Source organism: Cryptomeria japonica, chromosome 11 (assembly GCF_030272615.1).
Source record: "Cryptomeria japonica chromosome 11, Sugi_1.0, whole genome shotgun sequence".
Taxonomy (NCBI): domain Eukaryota; kingdom Viridiplantae; phylum Streptophyta; class Pinopsida; order Cupressales; family Cupressaceae; genus Cryptomeria; species Cryptomeria japonica.
Window position 1 is genome coordinate 408,329,302 of NC_081415.1, and position 25,837 is coordinate 408,355,138.

The following is a 25,837-nucleotide window of genomic DNA, read 5'->3' on the forward strand; positions in this document are numbered from 1 at the left end:
AGACATCTATCAATAAAATTGATGCAGGGGAGGAGGTCTCTGCACAAAGGACAAGAAGATCTTGTTCAGTTGGGTCCCAAGAAAAGGAACAAAGAGAAGAAATCAAACATGGCCTTTGAAGGATATAAGAGATTTCCTAGTAGGGAGGAAGATTCTTCATCTACTGGCAAATCTGAGAATAGAGAGGAAAATCCTTTCTCTAAAATAAGTGTAAAAGATAATAGACATAGCCATGATGAGATCATGACTCCCGAGGAACATGAAGCAAAATAGTGGGATGAACTTATTCTTAGAATGTCTGATATGAATGCAGATGATGCCAAGATGGCGAGGGAACTTAAAAGACAGCCAGATTGGGTGTTGCAGAAACTTGGAATAGAGAAATATTATTTCAAGCCCCAAGATAAACAAGATAGAAGAAGAGAGGGGTGAAACAAGTAGACAAGTAGTTCCAAAGTATAGTCCCCCTCATATGAGAAGAATAGACTAGCCTTTTGTAACTTATGATAACTCGTTGGTAAATGAAAGTAGAAGATGGAGGGATATGCATAGGGATCAAAGTGAAGAAAGGAAGGAGGATGGAAGAAGGAATGGAGATGGGGGAAATGATGGGAATTGCAATAACACAAATAGGGGTAACCATGTAGTAAGTAATGGGTAATGGGTATGGCAGTAATCAAAATAATGGACATAATAGAGGTAATAATGGCAATTATGGAAGTGGAAATGGTGGAGTTAGGAACAATAATAATGGTAATAATAATGACAATAATAGTGGTGGTGGAAATAATGGGAATAATGGTAATTATGGCAACAATGGCCGATTCAATAGAGGAAGTATGAACAATCAAAACAACCATCATGTTGGCAGATGGCCTCTAATCATTGAAAGATACACACAGTTGGATTTCACTGGCATTGTGTGTTATCCAAATCAGATCACTAATGATTTAAGATTAGATATCCCCAAATTCTCAGGAAATGGAATTGATTCAGCAGAACAACATGTAGTTAATGTAAAAAATATCATTGAAGAATTTGAGGTTCCTCATAAAGATGTATTCATGAAATTGTTTGTTCAATCTTTGATAGAGGATGCAGGAGAATGGTATAGAAGCCTTCCTGATAAATGTATTTATAGCTGGCAAGAATCTATAACGTTGTTCTTGAAAGAATTTGGAGATCAAAGTGATCCTTCATTTGCATCCCATGAATTGACAAGTATAAGGAAGAATCAAAATGAATCAGTTGCTGAATTTAATAAAAGATTTAATAAATTATTAAATAGAATACCCAAAGATGTCAGACTTGTTCATTCATTTCTGATTAACTTTTATTTGGGTTTTGACAGCAGAACTCATTATGAGATTTTGTCTCATAGACCTCATACTTTATAGCAAGCATTCAAGATAGTTGCTACAATTGAGAATAATAGGAAGGTGGATGGGAAGGTTGCTAAGAGAGATGATCCAAAGTTGCACAACTCTAGGGTTCCCAAGAAAGATGATCTTACTTAGATCATGGACATGCTTAAAGACCTAAAGAGCAAGCAAAATCCAAATGAAAGGTCACCATATAGAAACAATAAGAAAATAAATTACAATAGGCCAAGTTTGCATGACATGACATATAACACAAATTGGAAGGATGAAAAACCAGCAAAACCTAACAAAAACAAAGAGACTCCTGATCCATTAAAGAAAGCCACAAATTTTGTAGATGAGTATCCATGGTGTGATGTATTTAATCTGCCTCATCTTGTAGAACAATGTATGATTGCTCATGGCTTGATAGAAGAGGAAGATCAAATAGAGCATTATGAACCAACTGTGAATGCCCTTTCGTCTAATCCATATTGGTGAAGAAATGAGGATTTATCTGAAGAAGAAGAATATTTTGATGTGCATCAAAGAAGAGAGAGTTTTCAATATAGCATACAACAGGTTTTTTCTAATGATGATGAAGATATCCCTGCTTTGAGAAAATTGTTTCAGGAGAAAGCAGTGTCTTCTTTGAGAAACTTGACTAAAGAAGAGAAGAAAGCTTTCACTATTGTAGTTGTAGAGCAAGTGAATAGAAATTACCAGTTGAGGAATAGGAATGTCAACAATGAGCAGGGAAAGGCAACAAGTATTTTTGCCAAGGTCACAAAATCTGGTAGGACCAATAATAACGCAGCCAAGAGTAAGGATGTAGGTGCCAAGAAAGGGACAAAACCAGAAAAGACTAAAAAAATGGAAATGCCAAAGCTCATTAAGCCTGTAGTGAAGAAACAAGTGAGTAAGCCCAATTCAAATTGTAACTCATTCATGTCTCAAGCACTATCCCAGGTGAAGATATCTATGCCTTTGCTAGAAGTAATAAAATTTCCAGATTACAAAAATGAGGCTTTAAAAATTATATCTAATGTTGGAGAAATGAGTAGGTAAGATCCTAAATCAAAGGAAGATCCTCCCATGGTATATCTTGGCACATTTGTTACCATAAATCTCACACAGGTAGATCCTTTTTATCTAACACTGTTGATAAATGAAAAATGCTGAAAAATTGCATGATAGACACAGGAGCAGCAGTAAATATCATGCCAAAAGATGTGATGAAAGAGTTGGGAATGCATGTTGACACACCTTATGGTAAGTTCTATGTCATGGACAAAAGGTTAGTTCCTGTAGTAGGAATCACGAAGGATGTTGAGTTCAGATTCCCAGCCTACCCAAACACTGCATACAAATATATATCATAGTTGTACAAGTGCCTACAAACTATGGGATGTTGTTGTTTAGATAGTCGTCCAACTTAGTAGGTGGACATGTTCAGCTTGACTTGTCATATGCTACTATTCTAGTAGAAGGGACAACGGAGAGGATAAACATAGAACCTGATAACTCAATGATGAGTGAATAGTACCAAATCAGTATTGAGAGGGGGGGTGAATTAGTATAGACAAAAATACAGTCCTAAATCAGTTTAACAACAGACACTTCAAATGATTGGCAGACATTGACAATGGTTTGAAATAGAGTCCAACTAGTAAAGCTAAGAATGTCTGAGACAAGCATTAAACGGTTACTCACTTAACTTTTCACTCAACTTGAGACTACACTACCATTTCACCCTTATGCATAGATAGGTAATCTATCATCAGATCATAATAACAGCTAGTTCAACATGTTTTATTCACAAGCATAAAACATAGAACCATCAGATGCTTGATAGACAATAGAAAAGCATCACACATGACACCCATATTTTTCATGTGGAAACCCAACTGGGAAAAACCACGGTGGTGATGAATACCCACAAGATGTTTCAGAACTCTTTAGAAGTCCACTCTATTAGGAGCCTTGTCCAGTTAGAGACATTACAAAAGGTTTTGCTAGGAACTGATTCTGTTAGAGATCATCTAGTTAAGGGATGGCTACAATACCCGGTTAAGGGTTAAACCCTGTTAAAAGTTACCTTGTTAGAGGATTTCAAGAACTCAATAGCTAAAGGATTCCGAACTCAGTAGCTTTGAATTACCCTGTTAAAGGATTTTTAGCAAGTCAGTTGAGGCTACCCTGTTAAGGGATTTTCCAACTATTGAAGTGGTTAGAGATCAATAGGTATTACAATGATCTGGTAACAGCACTCAATACCAATGTAGATCCGCTTAAGCTCTTCACCTTTTGCACTTACACTCTGCAGGTATCACTTCTCTTCTTTTGGTCTTGCAAGAATCACATATCCCTTCTCTTGGATACACACACACAAATTTTTCCAACAACCTTAGAAAGAGACACAACATCAACCTTATAGGAAAACAGATAGGTCGGTAGCATAAACCCTAAACCCTAAACCTGTTAGGTTAAGGAATTCAAATGGTTCAATCCTGACCATTGAGAACACTCCATTAATTGCAATAGTCTTGATCCAATCTCAAGACATTCTCCATCATCCATTTTTATCAATTTCATGGTGACTGATAACCCATCACATGTTATCACCATTTTACATACTTCACACATTCCTGAGGTAGATAGGAATAATCTCCTTCATGCAAGATCCTTCACGCGCACAAGGCTGATGTGGCAACATGATCTGTTCTTCATTACATTGCTAGCTCATCACACAATGTCACTGGTTGAGCCATATAGGCTTGAAGCACATCAACCAGAAACCCTAAAGTTGAGACTACCAACCAGTAGTCATACAATGCTTCCATGTGCCGGTTCCCATAACCATATGCTGGTTCACCTTGAACAAGCACACCACTTCACTTTGGCACAAATACCGGTTCACAGTGTTATACCGGTTCTCACATATGCTGGTTCACACCTCTTCAACATATTAACATCAATGACAACATACAATGTCATTATGTCAACATACTGGTTCACATAATGCCAACAATCTCCCCCTTTGGCATTGATGGCAATATACAAAGATATCTCTCTGCTTCACATCTTCTCCCCCAATTTCTACAGATATCTTCTCCGTTGTACATCTTCTCCCCCCTTGACATCAATGCCAAAGTAGAGGCACAAGCTTCCCTATTCCATTATGCTACTCCCCCTGAGGAGTAGCATCCTTCAACACATTAATCCTGAAGAAAGATTTGACTATGCAATACATGACTGATGTGTAGCATATACCTTTAGTTCACCTCCTGAAGGGGTAGTACCCCTAATTCACCTCTTAAGTATATAGATGTAGTCTCTAGGAGAGGCTTGGTGAATATGTTTGCCAACTACTCCTTACTGGAAACATGTTCCAGTACAATCTCTTTGTTCTGAACCTTTTCCCTTAAGAAATGATACTTAGGCTAAAAGTGCTTGGTTCTAGAATATAAAACTAGACTCTTGGAGATATTAATTGCACTAGTATTGTCACAAAATATACTTACCAGTTCAGATATAGGAACTTTGAAGCCATTCAATACATGCTTCATGGAAATTATCTGAGTGCAGTTCATGAAAGCTGCAACATTCTCTACTTCCGCTATAGACTAAGAGATACAACTCTGCTTCTTACTCATCCATGAGACTAGTCTACCACCGAGGAAGAATGCACCACTGGTTGTGCTCTTCCGGTCATCTACATTACCAGCCCAATCAGAATCTGTGAACACTTTCAAGTTGAAATCCTTGCTGTATGGAGACCACAATCCATAGTCAATAGTTCCCTTCAGATACCTAAGAATCCGCTTGACTACAACCAAGTGGGATTCTCTTGGGATTCTATGTGCAATATCCGATCTGCTATGCACTACATAATGCAATTTACCAATCATTGATCGGTATTCCTTTTCATCAACCAATGCTGAGTCATCCTCTTTGGATAGTTTACAACTGGTCACCATCAGTGTACCAACCGGTTTTCTATCTTCCATGCCAAAAGTCTTCAACACTTTTTTGACATATTTGGACTGAGTGATAAATATTTCATCCTTCATCTACTGGATCTAAAGTCCAATGAAGAACTTAATCTCCCCTATGAGTGATATTTCAAACTCTTTCTTCATCGCATCTGCAAATTCATGACTCATCTTGTCATCTCCACCAAAGATAATGTCATCAACAAATACCTCACAGATCAGGATCTGATCTCCTTCAGACTTCAAGTAGATATTTCTATCTTCACTTGTTCTTTCAAATACAATCTTTACAAGATGGGAATGCAGATGTTCATACCATGCCCTAGGTTCCTGCTTTAGTCCATATAGCACTTTATGTAGCCTACATACCATGTCACTGTCTTCAGATAGGGAAAACCCATCTGGTTGCTCAATATACACCTCCTCTTCAAGTACACCATTTAGGAATGTAGATTTTACATCCATTTGATATACTTTGAAACCTTTAAAAGCTGCATATACAAGAAGCATATGGACCCCTTCCAATCTGGCTACAAGAGCAAAGGTTTCTCCATAGTCTTCTCCTTCTTCTTGAGCATATCCTTTGCATACCAATCTGGCTTTCTTTCTAATCACTGTTCCATCCTAATTCAACTTATTTCTGAAGACCCATTTGGTACCAATGACATTTTTATGCTCTGGTCTGGGTACCAAAGACCATGTACCATTTTTCTCTATCTGGTCAAGTTCCTCTTCCATTGCCTTGATCCATTCTTCATCTTTATGTGCCTCTTAAAATGATTTAGGCTCAAATTCATAGATCATACATGAGTTTTCTCTGACCTTTCTTCTTGTAAGGATTCCTGCATCCTTATCTCCTATGATCTGATTAGGATCATGATTCAGCTTGACATACCGAGGAATGGTCCTGATGGATTCCTCTTGCTTTTCTTCTTCATCCTCATCTCCATCAGTATTAGCATCTACATTTGCTAGTGTAGGAACACTATTACTGGAACTCGGTTGACTGACAACCAGTTCCTAGAAGGTTGCAACCGGTTCATTTACTGCTTGCTCACTGCCGGTTTCCTCAGTTTTCTTAGATGTTTCATCAACTCTTACGTTGATGCTTTCCATAATTCTCTGAGTTCTATTGTTGAAACACTTGAGAGCTTTGCTCTTGGTGGAATATCCAAGGAATATTCCCTCATCACATTTCGCATCAAATTTGCTCTGGTGTTCACTCCTCTTGATGTAACATTTTCTGCCAAACACTCTAAAGTAGTTAACCATAGGTGTCTTATTGGTCCAATACTCATAAGGAGTTTTATCCTTACCTTGCTTCATGAGTACCCGGTTCATTGTGTAGACTGCAGTGCTCATCGCTTCTCTCCAAAAGGTGTGAACTACCTTTCCTTGAATCAACATGGTTCTAGCTGCTTCAACCACAGTCCGGTTATTCCTGTCTGCTAGGCCATTTTGTTGTGGAGTCCAGGGAGAAAACAATTGCTTCTTGATTCCATGTTCTTCACAATACTTGTTGAGTTTGCCGGAAGTGAATTCCCCTCCTTGATCAGTTCTCAGGCACTTGATCCTTTTACCACTTTCCTTCTCCACTAAAGCTCTGAAAGCTTTTAACTTTACAAAGTCTTTAGACTTGTCTTTCAAGAATGTGACCCACATCACTCTTGAGCAGTCATTAGTGAGAATCATGAAGTACCTATCACCCTACATAATTCTAGTTTTCATAGGACCACACAAATCAGTATGCACAAGATCAAGCAAGTTGTCAGCAGTGAAAGATTTACCTTTAAAGGTTGAGGAAGACATTTTCCCCAATTGACACTCTCTACACAAGGTATTATCCAGTTTGCTTAGCACCGTCAACCCTCTAACTGCCTTGATCTTACAAGCTTTCACGATGTTATCAAAGTTTACATGGTAGACTATCGTTTGCCATAAGACATTTACTTATATTTACATTTAGATGAAATAGGTTACCTTTCGTCTGCATGGCGGTGGCCACCATTTCCCCATTCTTTCCTTTGATTCTGCAAACTTCATTCTTGAATTTCAGAGTGAGGCCACTGTCATTCAGTTGGGCAACACTTAGAAGGTTGTGTCTAAGACCATCAACCTAATACACATTGTCAGCACTACTCTTTCCATTCAGAGAGATGGACCCTCTGCCTTTGACCATGCATGGTGCATCATTGGAAAAGCAAACCACACCACCATCATACTCCTCCAATGATAGAAACTTTCTCCGGTCACCAGTCATATGGTGAGAATAGCCACTGTCAATGATCCACTCATTGGAATTATCAAACCGGGAGACAAGAGCCTTCTTATCTGACACATCTTCTTTGACAGCAACAAACACAATATCTTCATTTTCTTCATCCTCTGATTCTTCATCTATGACACCTTCATCAATTGACACAAAACAATTTCTCTGGTTTCCTCCTTTGAAGTTCTTGAACCTTTCCAGTTTGTCCTTGTTGTAACCATTAGGACAGTTTACCGCAATATGTCTTATCCGATTGCAAGAAAAGCATTTCAAAGGTAGCTTACCTTTATATTTGTCGGTTTCTTCTGGAAGTTTCCTAGAAAGGAGAGCTTCAAATGCCATCAGAATCTCCTCATCATCCATTTCTCTTCTTTGTCTTGGTTCACCACTAGTGCTAGCTTCTTTTCCTTTTCTGGATGGTACAGCAGAAGCTTTAAAAGCTGATTCAGTCTTTTGAACACTGCCATCAAAACTATTTAGCTCATAGGTTGTCAACTTTGCTATGATGGAGTCTAAGGATACCTTAGTCTTGTCTATTGATCTCAACTCTTGAATAGCAGAAACCCTTATTGCATAGACTGGCAATAGGGATCTCACTACTTTGCTTACCACAGTGGCATCTTCCATTTTACCACCTGCACTCTTGATATCTCAAATAACAGTTTTGATCCTTATTCCATACTATTGAATGGTCTCACCTTCAAGAATCTGCATATCTTCAAACTTCCCTCTAAGGCTTTCTTCCTTAGCCTGTTTTACATGTTCATCACCGCCATAGATTTTTTCAAGAGTATCCCATACCTCTTTGGGATTTCCCAAATCCTAAACATCAATAAAATCAATGTCGAATAAACTACTAATTAGGGCTTCCATGAGTTGCCCATTCTCCTGCATCTCTCTGTTTTGGTCATTAGTAAGGGTACCGATAGGAGCAACATAGGTAGTCTCAACATAGCTCCAGTGTTGAGCACCCATGCTTCTAATGAATATCTTCATTCTATCTTTCCATATACTAAAATTTTCTCTGTTAAACTTTGGACCTTCCCTCTTCATCATTTGACTGGGATCTTTGCCTCAAGAAGTTAAGCTTATAACATAGAGGACCTGGAGGATGCTCCAATACCAATTGATAACTCAATGATGAGTGAATAGTACCAAACCGGTACTGAGAGGGGGGGTGAATCAGTATAGAAAAAAATACAGTCCTAAATCGGTTTGACAGCAGACACTTCAAATGACTGGCAGTGACACCGGTTTGAAATAGAGTCCAACTAGTAAAGCTAAGAATGTCTGAGACAAGCATTAACTAGTTACTAACTTAGCTTTTCACTCAACTCGAGACTACACTCCCATTTCACCCTTATGCATAAATAGGTAATCTATCATCAGATCATAATAACAGCTAGTTCAACATGTTTTATTGACATGCATAAAACATAGAACCATCATATGCTTGACAGATAATAGCAAAGCATCACAAGATAAAAGCATCACAGATGACACACATATTTTTCACGTGGAAACCCAACTGAGAAAAACCATGGTGGGGATGAATACCCACAAGCTATTTTAGAACTCTTTAGAAATCCGCTCTATTAGGAGCCTTGTCTAGTTAGAGACATTACAAAAGGTTATGTTAGGAACCGATCCTATTAGAGATTACCTGGTTAAGGGATTGCTACAATACCTAGTTAAGGGTTAAACCCTATTAAAAGTTACCTTGTTAGAGGATTTCAAGACTCAATAGCTAAAGGATTCCGAACTTAGTAGTTTTGAATTACCCTGTTAAAGGATTTTCAGCAAGCCGGTTAAGGCTACCCTATTAAGGGATTTTCCAACTGTTGAGGAGGTTAGAGATCAATAGGTATTACAATGAACTGGTAACAACACTCAATGCCAATGCAGAACTACTTAAACTCCTCTTCACCTTCTGCACTTACACTTTGCAGGTATCACTTCTCTCCTTTTGGTCTAGCAAGAATCACGTATCCCTTCTCTTGGATACACACAAACAACTTTTGCTAACAACCTCAGAAAGAGACACAACATCAACCTTATAGGAATACAGATAGGTCAGTAGCATAAATCCTAAACCCTAAACCTGTTAGGTTAAGGAATTCAAACAATTCAATCCTAACCATTGAGAACACTCCATTAATTGCAACAGTCTTGATCCAATCTCAAGACATTCTCCATCATCCATTTTCACCAATTTCATGGCGGCTGATAACCCATCACACATAATCACCGTTTTACAGACTTCACACATTTTTGAGGTAGATAGGAACAATCTCCTTCATGCAATATCCTTCACGTGCACAAGGCTAACATGGCAACATGATCTGTTCTTCATTATAATGCTAACTCATCACACAATGTCACTAGTTGAGCCATACAGGCTTGAAGCACATCAACCAAAAACCCTGACGTTGAGACTAACAACTGGTAGTCATACAACACTTCCATGTGTCGGTTCACCTTGAACAAGCACACCACTTCACTTTGGCACAAATGTCGGTTCACAATGTTATACCGATTCTCACATATGCCGGTTCACACCTCTTCAACATATTGACATCAATGACAACATACAATGTCATTATGTCCACATACCGGTTCACATAATGCCAAAAATCTCCCCCTTTGGCATTGATGGCAATATACAAAGACATCTCTCCGCTTCACATCTTCTCCCCCAATTTTTGGAGATATCTTCTCCGCTTCACATCTTCTCCCCCTTTGACATCAATGCCAAAGTGGAGGCACAAGCTTCCCTATTCCATTATGCTGATCCCCCTAAGAAGTAGCATCCTTCAACACATCAATCCTGAAGAAATATTTGACTATGCAATACATGACTGATGTGGAGCATATACCTTTCGTTCACCTCCTAAAGGGGCAGTACCCCTAATTCACCTCTTAAGTATATAAATGTAGTCTTTGGGAGAGGCTTGGTGAATATGTCTGCTAATTGCACCTTACTAGAAACATGTTCCAGTGCAATCTCTTTGTTCTGAACCTTTTCCCTTAAGAAATGATACTTAAGCTCAAATTTCTTGGTTCTAGAATGTAAAACCGGATTCTTGGAAATATTAATTGCACTAGTATTGTCACAAAATATACTTACCGGTTCAGATACAGGAACTTTGAAGCCATTCAATACATGCTTCATGGAAATTGTTTGAGTGCAGCTCATGAAAGCTGCAACATACTCTGCTTCCGCTATAGACTGAGAGATACAACTCTGCTTCTTACTCATCCATGAGACTAGTCTACCACCGAGGAAGAATGCACCACTGGTTGTGCTCTTCTGGTCATCTACATTATCAGCCCAATCAGCATCTGTGAACACTTTCAAGTTGAAATCCTTGTTGTATGGATACCACAATCCATAGTCAACAGTTCCCTTCAGATACCTAAGAGTCTGCTTGACTGCAACCAAGTGGGATTCTCTTGGACTTTTCTGGAACCTTGCACTAATGCCAACTACATGTGCAATATTCGGTCTACTATGCACTACATAATGGAATTTACCAATCATTGATCGATATTCATTTTCATCAACCAATGCTGAGTCATCCTCTTTAGATAGTTTACAACCAGTCACCATCGGTGTACCAACCGGTTTTCTATCTTCCATGCCAAAAGTCTTCAACACTTCTTTGACATATTTGGACTGAGTGATAAAGATTCCATCCTTCATCTACTGGATCTGCAGTCCAATGAAGAACTTAATCTCCCCTATGAGTGACATTTCAAACTTTTTCTTCATCTCATCTCCACCAAAGATAATGTCATCAACAAATACCTCACAGATCAAGATCTGATCTCCTTCAGACTTCAAGTAGATATTGCTATCTTCACATGTTCTTTCAAATCCAATCTTCACAAGATGGGAATGCAGACATTCATACCATGCCCTAGGTGCCTGCTTTAGTCCATATAGGGCTTTATGTAGCCTACATACCATGTCACTGTCTTTAGATAGGGAAAACCCATCTGGTTGCTCAATATACACCTCCTCTTCAAGTACACCATTTAGGAATGCAGATTTTACATCTATTTGATATACTTTGAAACCTTTAAAAACTACATATGCAAGAAGCATACAGACCCCTTCCAATCTAGCTACAGGAGCAAAGGTTTCTCCATAGTCTTCTCCTTCTTCTTGAGCATATCCTTTGCATACCAATCTAGCTTTTTTTCTAATCACTGTGCCATCCTCATTCAGCTTATTTCTGAAGACACATTTGGTACCAATGACATTTTTATGCTCTGGTCTTGGTACCAAAGACCATGTACCATTTTCCTCTATCTAGTCAAGTTCCTCTTCCATTGCCTTGATCTAGTCTTCAACTTTATGTGCCTCTTTAAATGATTTAGGCTCAAATTCATAGATCATACATGAGTTTTCTCTGACCTTTCTTCTTGTAAAGATTCCTGCATCCTTATCTCCTATGATCTGATTAGGATCATGATTTAGCTTGACATACCGAGGAATGGTCTTGATGGATTCCTCTTGCTTTTCTTCTTCATCCTCATCTCCATCAGTATTAGCATCTACATTTGTCAGTGTAGGAACACTATTACTGGAACTCGGTTGACTGACAACCAGTTCCTAGAAGGTTGCAACCGGTTCGTTTACCACTTGCTCACTGTCGGTTTCCTTAGTTTTCTAAGAGGTTTCATCAACTCTTACATTGATTCTTTCCATAATTCTCTGAGTTCTATTGTTGAAACACTTGAGAGCTTTGCTCTTGGTGGAATATCCAAGGAATATTCCCTCATCACATTTTGCATCAAATTTGCTCTGGTGTTCACTCCTCTTGATGTAACATTTTCTACAAAACACTCTAAAGTAGCTAACCACAGGTGTCTTAACAGTCCAATACTCATAAGGAGTTTTGTCCTTACCTTTCTTCATGAGTACTCGGTTCATTGTGTAGACTGCAGTGCTCACCGCTTCTCTCCAAAAGGTGTGAGCTACCTTTCCTTGAATCAACATGGTTCTAGCTGCTTCAACCATAGTCTAGTTATTCCTCTCTACAAGGCCATTCTATTGTGGAGTCTGGGGGACAGACAATTGCCTCTTGATGCCATGTTCTTCACAGTACTTGTTGAGTTCACTGGAAGTGAATTCCCCTCCTTGATCAGTTCTCAGGCACTTGATCCTTTTACCACTTTCCTTCTCCACTAAAGATCTGAAAGCTTTTAACTTTACAAAGGCTTCAGACTTGTCTTTCAAGAATGTGACCCACATCATTCTTGAGCAGTCATCAGTGAGAATCATGAAGTACCTATCACCTTGCACACTTCTAGTTTTCATAGGACCACACAAGATCAAGCAAGTTGTCAGCAATGAAAGATTTACCTTTAAAGGTTGAGGAAGACATTTTCCCCAATTGACACTCTCTACACAAGGTATTATCCGGTTTTCTTAGCACCACCAACCCTCTAACTCCCTTGATCTTACTAGCTTTCACAATGTTATCAAAGTTTACATGGCAGAGTCTCCTATGCCATATCCAGCTATCATCAAATTTTGCCATAAGACATGTACTTATATTTGCATTAAGATGAAATAGGTTACCTTTGGTCTGCATGCTAGTGGCCACCAATTCACCATTCTTTCCTTTGATTCTGCAAACTCCATTCTTGAATTTTAGAGTGAGGCCACTGTCATTCAATTGGGCAACACTCAGAAGGTTGTGTCTAAGACCATCAAACCAATACACATTGTCAGCACTTCTCTTTCCATTCAGAGAGATGGACCCTCTGCCTTTGACCATGCATGGTGCATCATTGGAAAAGTGAACCACACCACCATCATACTACTCCAATGATAGAAACTTGCTCCGGTCACCAGTCATATGGTGAGAACAACCACTGTCAATGATCCACTCATTGGAATTATCAAACCGAGAGACAAGAGCCTTCTTATCTGACACATCTTCTTTGATAGCAACAAACACAATATCTTCATTTTCTTCATCCTTTGATTCTTCATCTATGACACCTTCATCAACTAACACAAAATAGTTTCTCTAGTTTCCTCCTTTGAATTTCTTGAACCTTTCCAGTTTGTCCTTGTTGTTGCCATTAGGACAGTTTATCGCAATATGTCCTATCCAGTTGCAAGAAAAGCATTTCAAAGGTAGCTTACCTTTGTATTTGCCAGTTCCTTCTGGAAGTTTCCTGGAAAGGAGATCTTCAAATGCCATCAGAATCTCCTCATCATCCATTTCTCTTCTTTGTCTTGGTTCACCACTAGTGCTAGCTTCTTTTCCTTTTCTGGATGGTACAACAGAAGCTTTAAAAGCTGATTCAGTCTTTTGAACACTACCATCAAAACTATTTAGCTCATAGGTTGTCAACTTTGCTATGATGGAGTCTAAGGATACCTTAGTCTTGTCTATTGATCTCAACTCTTGAATAGCAGAAACCCTTATTGCATAGACTGGCAATAGGGATCTCAGAACTTTACTTACCACAGTGGCATCTTCTATTTTACCACCTACACTCTTGATATCTCCAACAACAGTTTTGATACTTATTCCATACTATTGAATGGTCTCACCTTCAACCATCCACATATCTTCAAACTTCCCTTTAAGGCTTTCTTCCTTAGCCTGTTTTACATGTTCATCACCACCATAGATATTTTCAAGAGTATCCCATACATCTTTGGGATTTACCTTATCCTGAACATCAATAAACTCAATGTTGGATAAATTACTAATTAGGGCTTCCATGCCTTGCCCATTTTCCTGCATCTCTCTCTTTTGGTCATCGATAAGGGTACCAGTAGGAGCAACATAGGTAGTCTCAACATAGCTCCAATGTTGAGCACCCATGCTTCTGATGAATATCTTCATTCTATCTTTCCATATACTGAAATTTTCTCTATTAAACTTTGGACCTTCCCTCTTCATCATTTGACTGGGATCTTTACCTCAAGCGGTTAAGCTTATAATACAGAGGACCTGGAGGATGCTCTGATACCAATTGATAACTCAATGATGAACGAATAGTACCAAACCGGTACTGAGAGGGGGGGGTCAATTAGTACATACCAAAATACAGTCCTAAACTAGTTTGACAGCAGACACTTCAAATGACTGGCAGATAGTGACACCAGTTTGAAACAAAGTGCAACTAGTAAAGCTAAGAATGTCTGAGACAAGCATTAACCGGTTACTCACTTAGCTTTTCACTCAACTCGAGACTACACTACCATTTTACCCTTATCCATAAACAGGTAATCTATCATCAGATCATAATAACAACTAGTTCAACATGTTTTATTGATAGGCATAAAACATAGAACCATCATATGCTTGACAGACAATAGCAAAGCATCACAAGATAAAAGCTTCACACATGACACACATATTTTTCACGTGGAAACCCAACTGGGAAAAACCACGGTGGGGATGAATACCCACAAGCTATTTTAGAACTCTTTAGAAGTCCACTCTGTTAGGAGCCTTGTCTGGTTAGAGACATTACAAAAGGTTTTGCTACGAACCGATCCTGTTAGAGATCACCCGGTTAAGGGAAGGCTACAATGCCCGGTTAAGGGTTAAACCCTATTAAAAGTTACCTTGTTAGAGGATTTCAAGAACTCAATAGCTAAAGGATTCTGAACTCAGTAGCTTTGAATTACCCTGTTAAAGGATTTTCAGCAAGCCGGTTAAGGCTACCATGTTAAGGGATTTTCCAACTATTGAGGTGGTTAGAGCTCAATAGGTATTACAATGATCTGGTAATAGCACTCAATGCCAATGTAGATCTGCTTAAGCTCCTTTTCACCTTCTGCATTTACACTCTGCAGGTATCACTTCTCTCCTTTTGGTCTAGCAAGAATCATGTATCCCTTCTCCTAGATACACACACACAACTTTTGCCAACAACCTCAGAAAGAGACACAACATCGACCTTATAGGAAAACAGATAGGTTAGTAGCATAAACCCTAAACCTTAAACCTGTTAGGTTAAGGAATTCAAATGGTTCAATCCTGACCATTGAGAACACTCCATTAATTGCAACAGTCTTGATCCAATCTCAAGACATTCTCCATCATCGATTTTCACCAGTTTCATGGTGGGTAATAACCCATCACATGTTATCACCATTTTATAGACTTTGCACATTCCTGAGGTAGATAGGAACAATCTCCTTCATGCAAGATCCTTCACGTGCACAATGCTGACATGGAAACATGATATGTTCTTCATTACAATGCTAACTCATCACACAATGTCACCGGTTGTGCCATACAGGCTTGAAGCACATCAACCGGAAACCCTCAAGTTGAGACTACCAACCGGTAGTCATACAATGCTTCCATGTGCCGATTCCCATTACAATATGCCGGTTCACCTTGAACAAGCACACCACTTCACTTTAGCACAAATGCTGGTTCATAGTGTTATACCAGTTCTCACATATGCCGGTTCACACCTCTTCAACATATTGACATCAAGGATAGCATACAATGTCAATATGTCCACATATTGATTCACATAATGCCAAGAGAACCAAGATCTCCATATCTAGTAGAAGAGGTTGATCCTAATGAAGTGACTTGCTTTTGCCATTCTGATATGGAAAACTTTCAAGTAAGTATTTCTAAACCTTTATAAATCGATAAAGTTACACAAATAGTTAAACAAAATGAAAATTTAATTTGGAATTTATATTTTGATGGTGCTTGCAGTAAGGAGGAAAATGGAGCAGGAGTTGTATTTATTTCACCTAATGGAAAAAAATTAAATACTCTTTCTTGTTAACTTTTGAGTTTACTAATATTGTTGCTGAATATGAGGCCCTCTTATTAGGACTTAAACTAGAAAATAAACATGGCATTAAGTTACTAATAGTTTATGGTGATTCACAATTAGCCATTTCACAAGTTAGAGGCAAATTTGCTACAAAAACAAAAAAAATTAAGAAACTACAGGAATGAAATTTGGGATTGCATTGAACTATTCGATGCTTCCTCCATCAATTGGAATGAAAGATCCAATAATATTTGGGCAAAATTCATGGCTAATTTGGATATCAATCATAATGACATCCCTTTGGATGATATTACCCAAGTAGAAATCAAGACCAGACCATCAATGCCTGACAATGTAAAAAGTTGGCAAGTTTTTGATGATGACAAGGATTTGCGAAAATTCTTATTTTGTGAAGATCAATATGAGCACCAATGGATTGATTGGAATGGACTTGTGGAAGACAAGTATGACAAAGGAACTATACTTGGGCAAGAGGTATTGCAGCTAAAAACAAATAAAATTCCGAAAGAATTGACAGAGCTTGCAAGAATGTTTGATGATTAAGATGTAGTGAATTTCAGACCTAATTTAGCAGGATGTGAGGATGTTGAAAAAATAAACTTGGGAAGTGAAAGAAACCAAAGAGAAGTATATATTGGAGAAAATCTCACACCAAAAATCAAAATAGAATTGATTAATCTGCTAAGGAAATAGGCACGTCTTCGCCTGGTCATATGATGACCTTAAAGCATACATGGAAGATTTGTTCTAGCATGAGATACCTTTGAAGCCTGATGCAAACCCTTTTAGACAAAAACAAAAGTCGATAAACGCTAAATTAGCTCCTAAGATGAAGGAGGAGCTGATGAAAATAAGGAATGCTGGTATTATTGAGCCTATAAGGCACTCAACATGGGTATCCAATTTGGTCCCATTAAGAAAAAAGAATGGTGACATCAGACTGTGTGTGGATTTCAGAAATTTAAATGTTTCATCCTTGAAAAATAACTATGCTTTGCCTAACAAGGAGGCTCTTTTGCAGAAAGTCATAGGGAATGAATTGTTATCTATGATGGATGGATTCTTAGCCTATAATAAAGTCAAAGTTAGGTAAGTAGAAAAGTTCAAAATTGCTTTTACTACACCTTGGGGTACCTATGTCTATGCTAGGATGCCTTTTGGACTTAAAAATGTAGGAGCTACATTCCAAAGGGCTATGGAGGTGGCCTTTGAGGGTATGATTGATTATATCTTGGCAGTGTACCAGGATGATATGACTGCTTATTCTAAAAAGGCATAAAATCATTGTGATGATCTAGGAAAGATTTTTATTAGAGCATTAGAATATGACATATCTTTGAATCCTAAAAAATGTCATTTTGGGGTTACTGAAGGAAAATTGTTAGGTCATATTGTTTCGAAAGATGGTGTGAGAATTGATCCAGAAAGCATTGCTTCTATTGATAAAATTCAAATCCCAAAAACTGTTAAAGCAATTCAATCTTTTTTTGCTCAAATCAACTTTGTAAGAAGATTTGTTTCAAATTTCTCTGAAATCATAAACCTTATTGCTAAAAAGTTGAAAATGGTTGCTGAAATAAAATGGACTAATGAAGGTCTTGAAGCCTTTGTAAATATCAAAAGAGCATTCAAGGAAGCCCCTGTATTAAAATCACCTGATTTTTCTAAACCTTTTCAAGTGTTTTCATTTCCATCATTCCATACTATTGCTGTTGTCATGTTACAAAAGAATGATGAGGGTCATGAACAACCACTGGCATTTTTTAGCAAAACATTGTAAGCATCTGAATTGAATTTTGATTTAAATGAAAAACAAGCTTATGCTCTTGTGAAAGTTGTGAAATCTTGTAGACCCTATCTAGTTGGTGCCACCGTCATTGCCTATGTACCAAATGTTGTTGTTAAAGACATCTTCAGACAATTAGAAACTACTAGAAGGAGATGCAGATGGATAAATCAGATCCAAGAACTCAATATTGATCTAAAAATCACAAAGTTGGTAAGAGGTCATGGTCTAGTAAAATTGATGGCAGAATCCAATCTTGAAGTAGCACAAGTAAATCAGCTAGAGTTGGAAGATGTACAAATTAGCATTGAGAAGTGTCCTTGGTATACAAATATTGTATATTACTTGAAATACATGAAATGTTTGGATAATTTAAATGACAGTGAGAAGAAAAATTTAAAGCTTCAAACATCTAGATATGTATTACTTAATGGAGATCTATAGTGGAAAAATAGAGATGGTGTTCTTTTATTATGTCTAGATGAGTGTCAAGCGTCTGTTGTTTTAAAGATTTACATGAAGGTGTATGTGGATGCCACTTCTCAGCTAAAACTATTGCTCATAAAATTATTAATACCAGTTATTAGTGGCCTCAAGTTTTCAAGGATTGTCATACTTATATAAGAAAATGTGAGGCTTGTCAAAAGTTTTCAGGGAAGCTCAAGTATAATGGAGTCATTCCTCTCAGACCCGTGCATACAGATGAACCATTCTAGATGTGGGGTATTGACTTCAGATAGAAAACAAATCTAATGGTTGGTATAAATGGATTTTGGTGGCTACTGATTATTTTACTAAGTGGGTTGAAGCCATTCCCATGAGACAAGCTACCAGCAAAGTTGTGATAAAGTTTCTTTTGGAAAACATTCTTACTAGATTTGGGGTACCTTAGAAGATTGTGGTAGATAATGGGATGTGTTTCAGATCCAGTGAGCTCTTTGATTTCTGTGAAAATTATGGCATCATTTTGTCCTATTCATCACCTTATCATCCTCAGGGAAATGGACAAGCAGAATCAAGCAATAAAAACTTCTTGAAGATTATCAAAAGGATGTTGGGTAATAATAAAAGAGCTTGGGATTCAAAATTGATATTAGCAGTATGGGTTGATAGAGTGACAGTTAAGAAGTCCATAGGATTTTCTCCATATGAGCTTGTATATGGGAAAGAAGCATGATTACCATTGAATAATTTGCTCTTAGTTTATAAATTCATTACAGAGGAGTTTTCAGAAGAAGTAAACTTTATCGGGGACAGATTGATGGCATTGGCTGAGTTGGATGAATGTAGAAAAGAAGCTCAGGAAAGAAACATTCAGAGGCAATAGATGGTAAAGGCTTTACATGACAAGAAATCCTATGACAGGTCATTTGAAGAAGGAGAATGAGTGTTAAAGTGGAATGCCAACGATCAGGACAAAGGGAAACATGGAAAATTCGATGCGCTTTGGTTAGGACCCTTCATCATTTTAGAAAAAAGTGGAGAAAACTCTTACTACTTGAAAGATACTTATGGTCAGGTTCAGGAGTTCTCGGTTCATGCTCAGTATCCTAAGCATTTCTTCTCTTGATGAGAAGGGAGTATTTTTGTATCATAATAGTTTAAGTTTCTTTTTGCTTTCTATTTTAAATTTTCATTTTGGTCTGCTTTCCAGAGATAACTAGAATTTTGATATGTCCTTAAAGAGAACATACATCCCCAGAAAGAGCCACTTTTAGCACATATTTTTACAAAACATTTTGTGCTATATGGAGGCCTTTTTCCTATCATATGAGCATTTACTATTGGTTTGCATGCACATGAACCTTATTAGCATGAGTAAAAGCTCTCTAAGGATCAGTTGTTTCAGGAATGTCAAGGTATCCCTTGGGCACACTAAGGGCATGCACTGAGTATAGACTACAAAAGGAATCTAGTATGGAAGCATTTATCAGTGGAGAAGTCATTATGGTATAATCTAAGATTGTTTTCTAGTATGTATCAGACCCTATGGGATAGCTGGGATCACTAATATTCATGGTGGATGGCTCATTTGTTCAAAATTGCAAAATTTCAATTATCGGCATAAGTAGACCCGATGAAACAGTATTGGTAAGAAAAAGAAAGATTATTGGCATAACATTTACTAATAAATCAAAAGGCGGACCCATTGGAACACTTAAATGATATTCAACATGATGTGCACTCTTGGGAATGTTTTACCATCTGGATAGCTTGTTCCGATGAGGCAGAAGGAGGGTGTTTTCTATTGGCATGTATCAGCTTATCAAGGAAGTGTAAGACTTTTTATACTGATAGCCGATGAGGATATCAGCATGACTTGTAATGATGAAAAACTCTATCCCAATGCCCAATGACTGAAGTAGACTAAAGGCGGGTCCATTAGAGAAGAGAGTGGCACCAGGATAATGCAGGAATAGTTAGGCCGATCACTAATGACATGGAGAATCGAAAGGCGGAACCATCGGTATTACCTATACCGATAAAACCAACTTAGAGGTATAAGCAAAAAAGTGCAATTAGTAACATCGGGACTTTGGGAGGAATAGATACAAAGAGATTGGCGATGTATGGACTAGAGTGAGAGGACATGAATTGTTCCTATTTCATTACATAAGGATAAATGACCCAATGCCTATCTCTAACCCATCAAGAACTAGTCTATGTAAACTCACAGTCCCCAATATGTTTGTAAATATGGACTTGCTCAAGCTCATGGCTAGAAACTATGATGTTTCCAAAAGATGCATCTTGTTGCCCGACGAGACTGCTTTTATTCATTTTGTAGCAACAATGATTCAAGAAGTCTTTGGTTTGGATTCTAAGGCGGAGGTGCCTCTATCTTTCAATTATTTGGAGGAGGAATATAGAAAGATGGATACCACATATCAGGATTGGAATTTGGGGTTTCATAAGGTTGAAAAGGGAAGGCTAACAAAGGAGGACAGGTTGCCCTACGATATTAAAATTTTCAAGAAATATTTCCAATATACCTACATGTCTTGTGGAAAGGTGGGAGGAGTCGAGGCTCTAGATGTAGCAAGAGAGGGACCATGGGTTTTGGCAGCTGATATCTAGAGGCATGAGCCAAGAGCATTTGATTTCACTACATATCTGGCAGATAGATTGCATCAGGGTTTTTTGAACCTAAAGAATAGTCTTGACAAGCATTTCAAGCATTGTTCTTTGTTAATGTGTATCATATTGTTTTATGGTCAATTCAAAGGATTGTGGCCAGAGTGTTTGAGAGTAAACTAGTTTGGAAAGGACGAACATGAGAAACCTTTGGAGGTATGGGTTTCTTTATGGGATTCTAGGTATGTGAGTTCCCACTATGTGAGGTTTGAAGAATTTTTCGTCAAACCCTTGTTTAGGATGTACAATGAAACTATTGGAGGATCCTTTTTGGAAACCATTAAGAATTTTCTTCTGCCATTGGAGCACCATAACATGAAAGTGAATCATAATTGGGGTGATTGGTTTTCCTTTGCCAATTTCACTTTTGTTAGGGTGTTCGGTTTTGAGGGTTCACAATATGTATTGCCTAAACCGACACCTGATCGTATTACATTTTTAGAAATTGTTAAGCAACTTAGTGTTTCAAATGCTTATCATTTTGGGGAAGCATGTAAGCAGGCTTTTTCACTAAGGACTTTGGAGTTTGGAGATTTTAGGATTGTATCAACCAAGGCTTATGAAGTCATTGAAAAAAAGTTAGCAGATGAATACAATTTGTTGTTACACACACCTAGTTAGAATTATTATCCTGAGGGATATATAAACATGTGCAGGAAAAGGCAGGCCCTAAGAGGTTATATCCATTTTATTGATAATATGGAAGATCAGTGCAGAAATCAGGAAGTGGAAGAATTGGTTGATGTGATGGAAGATTTGGAGAAAAGGTTACAGGAGAAAAAACAAAGGTTGGAGGACCTCCAAGGTGAAGAAGAGGAACGTGCAGAAAGTGACTCAGGGGAGAATGAATTTGTATCAAAATTATAGGTACCCAATAGAGAAGAAGAGCCTAATGCACATGACAAATTAATTACAATCTTGAATGCATAAATAGATGATAGAATGATTGACCACACCACTTTTGTATTGGATGATCAATTCATAAAATCTCAAGAGTTCAAACATTCCTGTATCATTTCAAAGGTAAGAAATTAAGGGAAGCAGTGCTAAATATTACCCCTAAGAATGAAGTAGAAATGAAGAGGAGGTTGAAGGAAGACATCAATGCAGAAGTTGAGAATATGACCCCACAGAAGGGGAGGCAATTACTAGTGGAGGCTAGTATAATTCTGTTTCCAGGCTGGGACTTGAGTGCCTCATTTAATTTTGATTCTTTGCTGCACGCGGATAATAGGGACATGAAATTGGATATCCAAGGAGTAAAACATATTTTTATTGGATCAAGGTATGATCCAAATGAGGAAGAAATGTTGCTATGGGCCTTATACCCTCCAAATAAGAGACCTAAGATAATAGATTTAGATAAGGCTTTTGGTCATATGATGAGGTTGAAAGTTGGAGAGGTGGATCCTATAGTCACTACACATATAGGGATTGACATTTCTAGGTTTAACAAGGCTCAGTTGAAATGGGAACTTTTTGGAAAGCATAAATACAAAGCATTGTATGAAGAAGTTTTAAAAAGGAGAGGAGATCCAATACCACAAGTCAATGATTCTAGTACCCAATGGAAAAAGGAAGTTTGAGAATCTAGCCTTGGAACAAAATAAGATGAAGAAGCAAATGAAAACTATTAGGACATATGATGCCTACGTGTTCATGACAAGGATATATGAAAATTTAGAAAAGGTTTTGGATGATTTCTGGGGTGTGTATCAAAAAAACATGGATAATTTGGTTTCTAACCAAAGGATTCATGATGGACTCAATTTTTTATTACAGGATAAGGCATTAAAAGAAAATACTGTCAGAAGGATAACATAATTAATTTAAATTCATGAGAAGTATACTAAAGAGTTGAAGGAAGAGTTGAAGGAAGAGTTCCAGGATTGCGAGGAGGTTTTCCAGAATGAGATTCCTAGTTTGGTTGATGATGTAGGGATTATCAAGGATAAAAATGCATGGATCTCAAAATATAAGGCTTTACTTAGTGCAGCTCTTAGTGTCGCCCAAGAAGATACCCTAGATATGAATGAAGCATTTGACTGGTTAGAGAACCTAATTAAGATGGAGATAGCACTCAGGGATACCATATTTAATGCAGTCACATATAGAGATGAAGGCTACCTGAAACACATCAGGAAATGCAGGAAGAGGCTGCATGCAAAGAATTGAAGTTTTTTCTCATGCTTTTATAATTGTCCTATGTTATCTTAGCAGTTAAGAAGTTAAGTGTTAGGTTCTAGTTAGATTTTAGTTTAGCAAAATGAAAGGGTGTGTCCTTTCATCTATGCCTATTGATTCACATACTTATAGTGATTCATTTTGTATGTAAAATTATCATGGATATAGGATAGAAGATTTTAGAAAATTTACAAAAATAACAATCATTGTTGCTTGTAAGGGCTATAAGTTATATGTATCAAGGAATTCTATAGGAGGAAGAAGTATTTTTGGTGCAAACAGACTGTAATGGAGTATCTTTAAGTACTGATAGTTCTGATACTTAATGTTAAGTACAGATGCCAAACTAATAAGATGAGAGGGGGGGTGAATCATACAGACTTAATGTTCCATAAAAAGATCAGATTCAACCTCGATAACCTATACATCAATAATATAACAAAAAATGCTAATCATGCAAACTCAAAAGCATACAAACATCATAACACTCATAACACCAGATTTAACGTGGAAACCCAAATAGGGAAATACCACTATGGGATTTTGGACCCACTAAGAAATATACTCTTCTAGAGTATGCTTGGTTAAAAGAAAATCCTGTTAAAAATTACAAACACATTGCTAGATGTGACCCGGTTAAGGGATTCCCTCATATCTGTTAGGATCTTCACCTTGTTAGAAGTGACCTTGTTAAAGGATTTCAAACACTCAATCAGAATGTCACCTTGCTAGAGGGTTTTACAAATAAGACTGTTAAGTCCACTCGATTAAGAGATTTTCTGTCACTTACCAAAATAACAGTAATAAAAATCTATCTGCAACTTCACATCTAAAATGCTAAAGCAGATTCTTATTTGCTCAATACAACATAGACATAGAACTAATCTTGTCCATCTACTGGGCTCTATACTCTGTTATTCAAAATAGGTCTTCAACCATCTGTGCTCAGTAATCACTATGTAGCATCCCTGTGTATACACTTTCCTACATGCATTGTTTATCATCAGTTCCTTATTTATAAATAATAGCTAATCACTTAATCTCCTTGATCACATTTCCCATGATCAATCATAGCCATCAAATCTTCAAACTTGACCAGGTTCAATGTATCCTTCGATCTAAAAATGTTTTACCCCGCCTAGGAACTTGTGCTAGGGTATTGCAGTTCAATCTGAGTTGTAGATCTTCCTGCCGATTTTCCTTTGCCATAGATTCTTTAACAAAATTCATTCACGGCATACCAATCTTTTAATCATAGCTAGCTCATCAGCTTCCTTCATTAAATAATGCATGTAATCATTTAATGCATTCTATTATTACTCGATTGCAACTCAGTAAATACTAAACTTCACTCGGTAGACATTCTGCCTTCATTAACCGATAGTGATAACCTTAGGGTTTACCGACTAGGTTCTTTGCTCAGTAGCATAGTATAGTATTAACCTTACAATCAATAACATATGTATGATATCAAAACAATCTAAACATCATGATCTCATCATTGTCTAACTCAGTAATAGTTTCCCATTGAATAACTTATTCCTCCCCTTATTCATCATATTCTTTTTGTGTCTTTTACCGACTTCTTTATACTCATCAAATCATACTTCTTAAGATATGGCAACATCATACTGAATTAGAAAATCAATTTCTTGACATCAATGACAAAATAATAATATTAAGACAGTAAACATCCTTAATCAGTTATATCCATAATCATCAACAACCTTCTCAATATCCTTACTGAAATGCCAACAATCTCTCCTTGTCTGCTATAGTGCCAAATGCCAACAATCTCTCCTTGTCTGTTATAGTGCCAAATGCCAACAATCTCCCCCTTTGGCATTGATGGAAAAACCAATTGATTTGACCTAATTGATTCGGATTGCTATGAGATTCTGAAATGTTGAAATGCTCTCCTCCTATCATGAGAACTCTCCCCCATACATTAGTCTTCTCCTCTTCTTCTATCTTCTCCCCCTTTGACAATAATGCCAAAAAGTAAAGAACTAAAACATAATTTCTTCCGCTCAGAAGTGAATTCCTGTTGTTATGTGTCAATTTAGTCTCGGTTAGAGCATTTTGTCTTCAATTCCTGTTCCTTGTATTGTTTCCTGCATTGTTTCCTACACACCTTTAGAAAACTTCCTAAAGTGTGTAAATCAGCATCAACTCCTAAAAGATATTTTGTAGAGTCATCAAATTGATGCTTTCACCGAACTGGGTTAGTGAGTAGAAGATAGGGGTAGGACCCCTAACTTACTTCTGAGATACTCAAAAGTGTCCCTTGGTAGTGGCTTGG

General features: G+C 37.5%; 1 protein-coding gene across 1 annotated transcript; it reads left to right on the forward strand.

Moving 5' to 3' along the window:
* Nucleotides 1-653: 653 nt before the first annotated feature.
* On the forward strand, nucleotides 654-23,526 carry LOC131860226 (uncharacterized). The gene is made up of 7 exons (XM_059214609.1): nucleotides 654-801; nucleotides 1,966-2,421; nucleotides 2,559-2,658; nucleotides 22,008-22,180; nucleotides 22,375-22,636; nucleotides 22,799-22,931; nucleotides 23,197-23,526. Exons 1-7 carry the CDS (start codon nucleotides 654-656, stop codon nucleotides 23,524-23,526), a joined length of 1,602 nt encoding a protein of 533 aa, XP_059070592.1.
* Nucleotides 23,527-25,837: the final 2,311 nt, after the last annotated feature.

What these genes read in the sequence shown, in the direction of transcription:
- LOC131860226 (XM_059214609.1), top strand. Translation starts at nt 654, where the DNA reads ATGGGTAATGGGTATGGCAGTAATCAAAATAATGGACATAATAGAGGT. An exon ending in TGGAAATAATGGGAATAATG is followed by an intron (nt 802 to 1,965) that starts GTAATTATGGCA and finishes ATGATGATGAAG; the next exon opens with ATATCCCTGCTTTGAGAAAA. An exon ending in TTCTATGTCATGGACAAAAG is followed by an intron (nt 2,659 to 22,007) that starts GTTAGTTCCTGT and finishes AAACATGTGCAG; the next exon opens with GAAAAGGCAGGCCCTAAGAG.